Source organism: Bison bison, unplaced genomic scaffold (genome assembly GCF_000754665.1).
Source record: "Bison bison bison isolate TAMUID 2011002044 unplaced genomic scaffold, Bison_UMD1.0 scf7180017864215, whole genome shotgun sequence".
Classification (NCBI taxonomy): domain Eukaryota; kingdom Metazoa; phylum Chordata; class Mammalia; order Artiodactyla; family Bovidae; genus Bison; species Bison bison.
The window spans coordinates 4,894,369-4,905,559 of NW_011494787.1; the positions used below are offsets into that span (position 1 = coordinate 4,894,369).

Genomic DNA, 11,191 nt, shown 5'->3' on the forward strand with positions numbered 1-11,191 from the left:
ACCTCTTCTTAATATCTTTTGCTTCTGTTAGGTCCCTACCATTTCTGTCCTTTATTGAGCCCATCTTTGCATGACATGTTCCCTTTGTATCTCTAATTATCTTGAAGAGATCTCTAGTCTTTTCCATTCTATTGTTTTCCCCTATTTCTTTGCATTGATCACTGAGGAAGTCTTTCTTATCTCTCCTTGCTATTCTTTGGAACTCTGCATTCAAATGGGTATATCTTTCCTTTTCTCCTTTGCTTTTCGCTTCCCTTCTTTTCACAGGTATTTGTAAGGCCTCCTCAGACAGCCATTTTGCTTTTTTGCATTTCTTTTTCTTGGGGATGGTCTTGATTCCTGTCTCCTGTACAATGTTATGAACCTCCGTCCATAGTTCATCAGGCACTCTGTCTGTCAGATCTAGTCCCTTAAATCTATTTCTCACTTCCACTGTATAGTCATAAGGGATTTGATTTAGGTCATACCTGAATGGTGTAGTGGTTTTCTCCACTTTCTTCAATTTCAGTCTGAATTTGGCAATAAGGAGTTCATGATCTGAGCCACAGTCAGCTCCTGGTCTTGTTTTTGCTGACTGTATAGAGCTTCTCCATCTTTGGCTGCAAAGAATATAATCAATCTGATTTTGGTGTTGACCATCTGGTAATGTCCATGTGTAGAGTCTTCTCTTGTGTTGTTGAAAGAGGGTGTTTGTTATGACATGTGCATTCTCTTGGCAGAACTCTATTAGCCTTTGCCCTGCTTCATTCTGTACTCCAAGGCCAAATTTGCCTGTTACTCCAGGTGTTTCTTGACTTCCTACTTTTGCATTCCAGTCCCCTGGAATGCAATAATGAAAAGGACATCTTTTTTGGGTGTCAGTTCTAAAAGGTCTTGTAGGTCTTCATAGAACTGTTCAACTTCAGCTTCTTCAGCATTACTGGTTTGGGCATAGACTTGGATTACTGTGATATTGAATGTGTTAATATACAATATATGTTCCTCTCTTTCTGATAGAGTTCACTCTGTATAACAGGTTCTAGGTTCATCCACCTCATAGAACTGACTCAAATTTGTTCTTTTTCGTGGCTGAGTAATATTCCATTGTGTAGATGTACTACATCTTTATCCGCTCATCTGCTGATGGACATCTAGGTTGCTTCCATGTGCTAGCTATTGTAAATATTGGTGCTATGAACATTGGGGTACATGTGTCTTTTTCAATTATGATTTTCTCAGGTATATGCCCAGTAGTGGGATTGTTGGGGTAGTTCACTTCCCAGGTAGCTTGGGTGGTAAAGAATCTGCCTGCAGTTCAGGAGACTCAAGTTTAATCCGTGGGTGGGAAGATCTCCTGGAGAAGGGAACAGCTACCCACTCCAGTATTCTTCCCTGAATAATTCCATGAACAGAGGCGCCTGGCAGGCTACAGTCCATGGGATCACAAAGAGTCGGACACAAATGAGTGACTAATGTTTCATTTTCATGGTAGTTTTATTCCTAGTTTTTTAAGGAATCTCCATACTGTTCTCCATAGTGGCTGTATCAATTTACACAGATGGCCAATAAACACATGAAAAGATGTTCAACATCACTAAATATTGGAGAAATGCAAATCTAATTCATCTTTGTGTTGCTCACAGTTCACTTAAAAAGAAAATTTACTGATGATTACATGCCAGACACCACTCTACACTGGGGCTACAAAGATGAGTAAGACTCAGTGTCTACCCTTGAAGGAGCTCACAGTCTAGACAGACAGAAAATCCTTTCTGTATGCTGTGCTAAGTGTCACAGAGGGACGTGGCCTGGGAGGCTGGGTGGAGTGTCACAGAGTAACAGAACAGAGGCTCCCAGGAGGGATGCAGCCCCTGCAAAAAGGCCTGCTGGTGTGGAGGCCATCAAAGGAGCATTGAATGCAATGAGAGAAAGGAGGAAGGCTTCCATGCTGAGAACGCCAGGTCTCCGTGTTTGAATCAAGTGTGGGGCAGGTGGTGGCTGAATACAGGCAAGTTTATTTTTCAGGGAATCCCTGTTTTGCTCAAAGGTACAATGGCAAAAGAGCCAGTAAACATATTGCCATCATGGACAATGTGAATTGAGGCATGTCCTTATCCTTGCTTTACGTCCTGAAATGCTCCTGGGCCTCCTCTCTAGGAGGGCCCTGCAACTTTGTCTTCATTAGAGATGTTGAGATTCCTCCAATAGCCAGAGTGAGACCTGATACTTGCGTCACCGGAAAAGAAAAGGAAAGAAAACTAATATCTTCTGGGTGATTCTGAGGGCTTTATACACATTGTCTTACCTAATCATTGTGGCAAAATGATGTAAGCAGGTGTCATTGCTATCTCTATTCTCAGATGAGCTGACGAAGGCTCAGAGAGATTCAGTAAGTGGCCCAACATCACATAGTCTGAAAGGGGTGGAGCCCAGATTCCTCCAGTCATTCTGATCCCAAAGCCAATGTTCTTTCTAGGATTTTAACTCTCTGCTTCCCTCTACCACTGGCACACAACAAACTTGCACTGTGTCCCATCATCAACAGGTGTTGGCACATCCAGTCAATCTTAATGAAGGGGTGAGGATTCTCCAATCCACAATCTGGCCTCAGAAAATGTAGCCTCGGGTGTGAACTGATGAGAGAGGGCCTTGGACCCCATTCTGCTTCCTGGTCTTTGGATGTAGGCAGAGCCCAGGCAGCTTGAGGTGGGAGACCCAGGTCTCCACTTACTAACTACCTGACCTTGGGTTTATTACTTAATGTGAACCGTGAACTTCCTGATGTTCAAGCTTGATTTAGAAAAGGCAGAGGAACCAGAGATCAAATTGCCAACATCTGCTGGATCATGGCAAAAGCAAGAGAGTTCCAGAAAAGCATCTATTTCTGCTTTATTGACTATGCCAAAGCCTTTGACTGTGCGGATCACAAGAAACTGTGGAAATTTCTTCAAGAGATGGGAATACCAGACCACCTGATCTGCCTCTTGAGAAATTTGTATGCAGGTCAGGAAGCAACAGTTAGAACTGGACATGGAACAACAGACTGGTTCCAAAGAGGAAAAGGAGTACGTCAAGGCTGTATATTGTCACCCTGTTTATTTAACTTATATGCAGAGTACATCATGAGAAACGCTGGGCTGGATGAAACACAAGCTGGAATCCAGATTGCTGGGAGAAATATCAATAACCTCAGATATGCAGATGACACCACCCTTATGGCAGAAAGTGAAGAGGAACTAAAAAGCCTCTTGATGAAAGTGAAAGTGGAGAGTGAAAAAGTTGGCTTAAAGCTCAACATTCAGAAAACGAAGATCATGGCATCTGGTCCATCACTTCATGGGAAATAAATGGGGAAACAGTGGAAACAGTGTCAGACTTTATTTTTCTGGGCTCCAAAATCACTGCAGATGGTGACTGCAGCCATGAAATTAAAAGGCGCTTACTCCTTGGAAGGAAAGTTATGACCAACCTAGATAGCATATTCAAAAGCAGAGACATTACTTTGCCAACAAAGGTAAGTCTAGTCAAGGCTATGGTTTTTCCAGTGGTCATGTATGGATGTGAGAGTCGGACTATGAAGAAGGCTGAGCGCCGAAGAATTGATGCTTTTGAACTGTGGTGTTGGAGAACACCTTGAGAGTCCCTTGGACTGCAAGGAGATCCAACCAGTCCATTCTGAAGGAGATCAGCCCTGGGATTTCTTTGGAAGGAATGATGCTAAAGCTGAAACTCCAGTACTTTGGCCACCTCATGCGAAGAGTTGACTCATTGGAAGAGACTCTGATGCTGGGAGGGATTGGGGGCAGGAGGAGAAGGGGACGACAGAGGATGAGATGGCTGGATGGCATCACTGACTCGATGGATGTGAGTCTCAGTGAAGTCCGGGAGTTGGTGATGGACAGGGAGGCCTGGCGTGCTGCGATTCATGGGGTTGCAAAGAGTCGGACACGACTGAGTGACTGATCTGATCTCATCTGATGCCAAACCTCGGGCTTCCCTTGTGACTCAGCTTATAAAGAATCCGCCTGCAATGCGGGAGACCTGGGTTTGATCCCTGGGTTGGGAAGATCCCCTGGAGAAGGGAAGGGCTACCCAGTCCAGTATTCTGGCCTAGAGAATTCCATGGACTGTATAGTCTATGGGTTCACTTTCACTTTCATGCCAAACCCTCAGTTTCATTATCTGTGAAAGAAAGACAAAAATCCTGTCTCATGTAGAGGTTGTGAGACTAAATGGCAGCTATTATTATTATTAATATCATTTACTATTATTTATTATATACCTCTTCTGAGCTTTTTGAACTTGAAAGGGAAGGTATCACTTGGAATGAAAATTTGGAGAGAGGCTTGTATGGAACAGAATTTGTAGAGGAGAGAAGGGAGCAACAGGTAAGAATTAAAACAAACCAAACTGAACGTGTTTAGTGCTCAGTGAGGCATTTTAATGACAACACTGCCACCAGACCCTTTATGAGCCACTCCAAATTCTATGATTCTCTGAGGAGGGGGCAAAATTCAAGGAAAATTAATGTCTTCTCACCAAAGCCTGTATCTTCATCCTTTAGGGAATGGATCATAAGACTCTGAACAGTGATCACCATATTGGCATTTCTGGTCATCGGGGGAAATGGGGTTGGGGGTAGGGAGAGGGTGGCGCCTGGTGGTCTTTCTGAGTCTATAAGGAGCCATGCTGGCAGTGACCAGCCCGCCCCTGCCATCAGCACCCTTGATGTCAGTGACTGACATGTCTCCTCTAATGAGGAGGCACCTCGGCACGTCTGTAGTGAGAGGGGGTCAGAGGGTGGCAGAGTCACTTTCCTCCTGTTCATCTGGTTGCCATCCTTGGTGTGCTGGGTCTCCATGGGTCTCCCCAGCTAGACCTTCTCCCCTTCTTTACCTTCCCCTGGGTTCTGGGAGGCTGACCTCTACTTTATACATTAACTACGTTTAAAAACCCAGGAACAAAAGTGGGTACAGCATGCTTCCGTTTGTGTAAAAATGGACACACATACATTCATGTATGCATGCATGGGTGTGTGTGTATGCACTTGTTTCAAGTCTTATCGTTTAAGAAGATTGGTGTTTGCTTCTAGGGGATGGGGGCTGACAGTCAAGGGTAGAAGGGAGACATACATGCTTTTACATGTAAGTATACGTGTGTGTGTATATATATATATCACTACATTTATGTTTTGCCATGTGCAAGCATTTTCCATTCAAAATATTGAGAGTATATGTATGAGAAACAGAGTGAAGAGAGAGCAGAGAAAGCACATAGTTATTTTGGGATCACTGAGCAATGAAGACACCCCCTAAGCCTGCCTTGTTATCCTGTCCTTCCTTCCCTAAGAACCTGCTGCCTGAGCTTGGACAGAGTTTTGAAGCCTCTCCCACAATTTCTCCACACTATGTGGCTGATGAGGCCTGTCAGCAGGCAGAGTGACATTGGAGAAGGATGGGCAGTGAGCTGGGCCCTGCCTCAGCCTCCTCCAGGCCAGGCCTGGAAGCGCGTCCTGTGGGCAGGGCGGAGTGAAGCGCCACGCACAGTGGTGCAGTTCTGCAAGTTTCTCTCTGCTGAGTCCCAAGGAGGTGGTGAGAGCAGGGAGACCCCCAAGAGCTAGGCTTCCCCAGGAGACGCTGTGCCTTGTCTTGATTATTTAACTGAAACAGTACTGTGCTGTCAGCACGAGTTATTGAATGATGAATCAATGAGCACATGTACAGAGGAGCATTTTCCCTAAGAACATCAGCAGTCATGAGCCGAAGCCTAATAGGGAAGGCTGGAAAGTTACTAAGCCAACTGATTTCAACAGCTAAGGGGCAAAGAATGATGGTGAGGACTCACCCATTGATTCATTCAACACAAGTTTATGGAGCCCCTGCTGTATTCAAGGGCTTCCCTGGTGGCTCAGCTGGTAAAGAATCTGCCTGCAATGTGGGAGACCTGAGTTCGATCCCTGGGTTGGGAAGATCCCCTGAAGAAGGGAAAGGCTTCTGGAATGGAGTACCATTCTAGTACTCTGGCCTGGAGAATTCCAGGGGCTGTATAGTCCATGGGGTTGCAAAGAGTCAGACACACTGTATTCAAGGCATTGCACAACATCTTTTGTGGGCTAGGCTGTGAACTTAAGTTCCATGGTGATGTGAATGGCAAAGTCAAAAGCAAGTTGAGTTGAGAGATTCATGAATTTCCAACTCACTGGAGGATTTGTCCTCAATTTGTTTACAAAGACAGGAGATCCTGATGAATTTGATTGAAGATGAGCCTAGTATTCTCTTAACTTTGTGCTTCTCAATCAACCACCCTCTGCCCCATATCCAGTGTTCTGAAAGCCAGGTGAGGCATTCTATTGCTAAAATCTAGAGTTGTTTTTTTTTAAAGCCACACTGTGAGGGTTTCCCTGGTGGCTCAGAAGAGTCCACCTGCAATGCAGGAGACCTGGGTTCAATCCCTGGGTTGGAAAGATCTCCTGGAGGAGGGAATGGCAATCACTCCTGTATTCTTGCCTGGAGAATTCCATGGACAGAGAAGCTGGTTGGCTACAGTCCATGGGGTCACACAAAGTCATGCACAACTGAGTGGCTAATACACACATATAACGTGTGGCACGTGGACTCTCACTTCCCTGACCAGGCAGCAAACCCACCCTCTGGTAGTGAAAGTGCGGGTTCTATTGCTAAACTATAAACAGCCCTCCTCTATTTCCTTGTTTCAAAAGAAAATTAAGTAAGCCGGTAGGACTTTCTTTAAAGTTTTTTGCACTTGAAAGTTTCTTAAATTCTGGTCACCGGCTATTGTTTATCCATTCTGGAATTTTAAATAACTCAATAGCTGTCTGATTTAGCAAAAATTTAGATCCTAGTTATTTTTCTGACCTGTGCAATGGAAGGATCGGGGATCTTTAGGGTTTTCTCTAGCACTAGCTCTCCACCCTCCATTGCCGTAGGGGCTGGATGCTGTGATATTTGACTCCTGACTGCTAAATCTCTGCTGGGACCCGAGGCAACACAGGTCGACCAGGCCCCACAGCCTTGGAACTCTCTGCAACCCACAGTCCTGCCTTATGTGTGCATCCAGAAATGCATGTCACCCTTCCCAGGCAATAAGAGCGATTCCAGGAAGGAAGAAACTGCAGTTCAACTTTGTTCTACCTCAGTCCCTAGGGTCGCAAAGAGTCGGACATGACTGAGTGACTGAACTGAACTGAACTGAAGATGTTCTCTGACCATTCACAATCCTATATGGCAGCCCATTTCATTAAAACAAGAGCTCTGGGGACTTCCTTGGTGGCCCAGGGGTTAAGCATCCACCTCGCAATTCAGGGGATGCGGGTTTGACCCTTGGTCAGGGAACTAAGATCCCCCACACACCTCAGAGCAACTAAGCAGGCCCATGGGCTCTGGAGCCCCTGAGCCACATCTGGAGAGTCTGGGCATTGCAATGAAAGACCCCGCAGGAGGTAGCAAAGATCCCTCGTGCTGCAGCTAAGACCCGACGCAGCCAAATATGTAAATTAATTAATTTAGGAAAAGAAAAAAAGAAATTGAAAAAAAAGAAGAGCTCTGCCAGAGGGTTGTGTTTTGTGCTGCATTTAGTAGAAGTCCAGTGACTTCCACTATCTGCCAGTATACTGCCCCTTTCTCCTCTGCTTCTCACAGCAGGAGGAGTAAGAAAAAACGGCGGAGAAGTCATTTCTACTGGGGTTTCAATATAACTTGGGAACTTCCTTATAGACGCAATATAGCACTATATCAATAGCGAAGTTATGCTGTGAAGGCTAGACGAGGCAGAGGACGGCTGGGCTTCTCTGCCTTGAGTCCTGCTCACAAATTCTCTAACCGATGTTCTAGAATGGGACGACTAGGCTCCTCTCTGACCACCAGCAGAACTACCACTGTTTAGATTTCCCTTGGAGCAAGGGCATAGTTATATTTTGAAGCAGAGGAACTTTTTCTAATACATAATAATAATAATAACAATAACACTGGCTAATATCTATTGGGCTTTTATAATGGCCCAGAGACTTTAACACAATATGTGAATAAGTGGAGAGCTTATTATAGTCTGGACTTCCCTGGTGGCTCAGCTGGTAAAGAATCTGCCTGCAATGCGGGAGACCCGGGTTCCATCCCTGGGTTGGGAAGATCCCCTGGAGAAGGGAACAGCTACTCACTCCAGTATTCTGGCCGGGAGAATTCCATGGACTGTGTAGTCCATGGGGTTGCGAAGAGTCAGACACGACTGAGTGACTTTCACTTTCACTTACTGTAGTCTAATGAATACATTTAAAAGTAAAAGAGAAAGAGATGAGAGAGAAGCGAGCCTATACGTGCTAAGTCACAAGTCTTTTTTGCCTTCTCAATTCTATATTTGAAAATTCTTTTGGAAAGTTTTATTTCTGGAACAATTATGATCTCACTGGTGGCAACAAGACTGCAATTAGCTCATCATTCTTCTTCACTTTACATGTTGACATTAACTGGGAACCCTGTCTAATGTCAGATTTTGAGACTGTTACCTGTGTGTGTGTGTGTGTGTGTGTGTGAGCATGAGTAAGACTGCCCCTGCCAGCCTCCAGGAATGAGTAAGAGGAATAACTCTGCCCAGCAAACGTTGCTGGAGGTTTGCTGCTGGTTCATTTTGCAGATTCCAACTTAGAAGGCATTTTCTCTTTTGAAAAAGTGTTTATTTATTTATTTGGCTGTGTTGGGTCTTAGTTGTGGCATGAGAATTCTTAATTATGGCATGTAGGATCTAGTTCCCTGACCAGGGATAGAACCCAGGCTCCTGCATTAGAGCACAGTCTTAGCGATTGGACCACCAGGGAAGTCCAGAATGCATTTTCTTATAGAAACATGGATATAAAGGGTGGCTTAGTTATCAGACTAACACCCAGGGCACATTTAGACTCATTGAAATGGTATTTGGGTGCCAGAGTCAGCCTCTATTTTATGTTAAAGAGTGTTGCCTTGGTGTATGTGTGTGCACACGCGCGTTTGTGTATATAATGTGTCACTGGTAAGTGGTGATGGGAAACAGTAAAAAGTAATGCAAAGATGATAACAACATCATATTTTAGGAGCACCCTGAATTGACCAGGCACATGTTCATTGGATAACTTCTCAATTTAACCTCTAATATGGCAGAGAAACAAGCCTCACCTTGAGTAGGGGATATGTGCTTGGCATGTCTATGTATGTTATCCCAATTTAATCTTCACTTAATTGTAAAAAAAGCTCCGTGAAGGAGGTGGAGTGAAGTTATGGCATATGTAGGCTTAGATTCTAGAGTCAATGAAAATTATAGAGTCAAAATTCACCCTGAATCACATATAAAAATATACATGGTTTGATTACAACCCTGAACAGTAATACGTAAAGACATATGACACATGCAGGAATATGTCATCTTTTATAAAGAGTTCAACATAACATGTAATTTTAGAGATAAAGTTGCTGCACTTATTTGCAGGAGGACATATATAAAAAGAAATGCTGAAAACTTCCTAACTAAATACACAGACCTAGTCCAAATATTTGATTTTGTTCGTTTATGCTCTACTATATTATTACTCCAAATTTGTCGATGGGGAAGCTTAACTTAGAAAAGTTAAGTAACTTGTTCAAACAGACACAGCTGTTAAGTAGTAGAATTGAAGTTTGCATCTAGGTTTTTCTGACTCCAGGGCCTCTGCCTTCCTAAATGTATTCTGACTTCTAAATAATTGACCAGCAAATGACTCTTTGAAGACTATTTATAAGTTAAGATTTACCTGAATTTATATGTAATATGTTACATATATCTGTACACATAAGTACATAGCTATGTGAATAGTACATGTATACCAGAAATTCATAAAAGTGGAACATAGTCGGAATTGAATGAACCAATTCAAATGGACAAAGTAAGAAATCCAGATGAACACTAGAAGAGGAGTTAAGTAGTTACCTCTTAGTGAATACTCAGTCTTTACTGTCAGTGCCTATAACCTTACTATATGTGCTAACAATTTTCTTTCAAGACATGAAATTCCTGAGGCTGAAAGATGGTCATAGAATAGACATGGAAGGTACTGAAGCATGTGAGGTATAGATTTGGATCAGTATTGTATTTAAAGTCCTGGACATGTCAGATAAACACATTTTTTATTCATTTGTCCATCCATCCATCCATCCTGCCAACCATCCATCCATCTGACAGAAGATGTACCATGTGCCGAGCACCATGGCCAAAAATTTCTGTGTATTAAAAATATAAAATACATCCTCCAATAATTCACAAATGTATCCTAGTTCCCAATGTATGCTAGAAATGATTCTTATTGAGTAAAAAGCTAGAAATGTATACCCTGCTCAAGGGCTTTTATGATATGCTACTTTGCGTTGTAAATTCATTACAAATTATCATCTTTTCATTAACAAATCTCACCTGAATTATTCATATAGCATAGTTTTTTTAACTGGCATATTTCTTCAAATGAATACAATGGTATTTCTTTCAAAATAGGAGTAAGCCAGACTTCATTAATTGGGGCAGCGTGTGGCTCCTGCACCATTAAGTGAAGAGATTTTGCTTTCTGTTTTATTTATAATCAATAGAGGCCACTGCTTTGCAGTCTATAGGATCCTCATTTGATTACAAAGTACACTGCCTTTGAGGTCAGACATTTCAGGGATGAACAGCACTCACAGCCATTCAGATGTGCTATGAATCACTTGGGTGTTGCAAGTGACACTGTCATTGTTACCTGTGGTGTTGAAGCCAAAGAGGAGGGGGCAGGACACAGCAAAGGACAGCAGCCAGACAGCTGTGATCATGAGGGCCACGCGTCGACAGGAGCTCTGTCCCGTGCCTTGCTGGTAGTGAACAGGCATGACCACAGCAGTGTACCTGTGAAAGGAAGGGGATAGAGAATAGGTAGGATGAGAAGTGTCAAAAGACAGGTTGCAAAAGGTTACTAGATGAATAATCAGGTTGATACATGCGGAAGGAGAAAAATACTTTGGTTGGAGAAACTTAAGGGAGAAAAGGGTCTTTGAGTGAAGACAGCAGAAAGATTGAGATAAGACAGATGAAGAACTCATTGAGGGAGGTGAGCAGAGACGGGGAGAAAGAGTGAAAAGCATAGCATAGTGACCCTGGGTTGTCAGCGAGCTTCTGGTATATCCAAGAGGGTGTCAGGAGTGGCTGCTGGCCCAGCCTTGTATTCACA

At 43.4% G+C, this 11,191-nt stretch overlaps 1 protein-coding gene across 2 annotated transcripts in view; it reads right to left on the reverse strand.

The window, feature by feature from the left end:
• Window positions 1-11,191, reverse strand: part of DRD3 (dopamine receptor D3) — a 46,814-nt gene that overhangs the window by 10,260 nt on the left and 25,363 nt on the right. For both annotated transcript variants that reach the window (XM_010845355.1, XM_010845354.1), the window contains exon 3: window positions 10,727-10,869. In XM_010845355.1, the coding sequence (XP_010843657.1) occupies window positions 10,727-10,869 (143 nt within the window). The remainder of the gene's footprint in view (window positions 1-10,726; window positions 10,870-11,191) is intronic.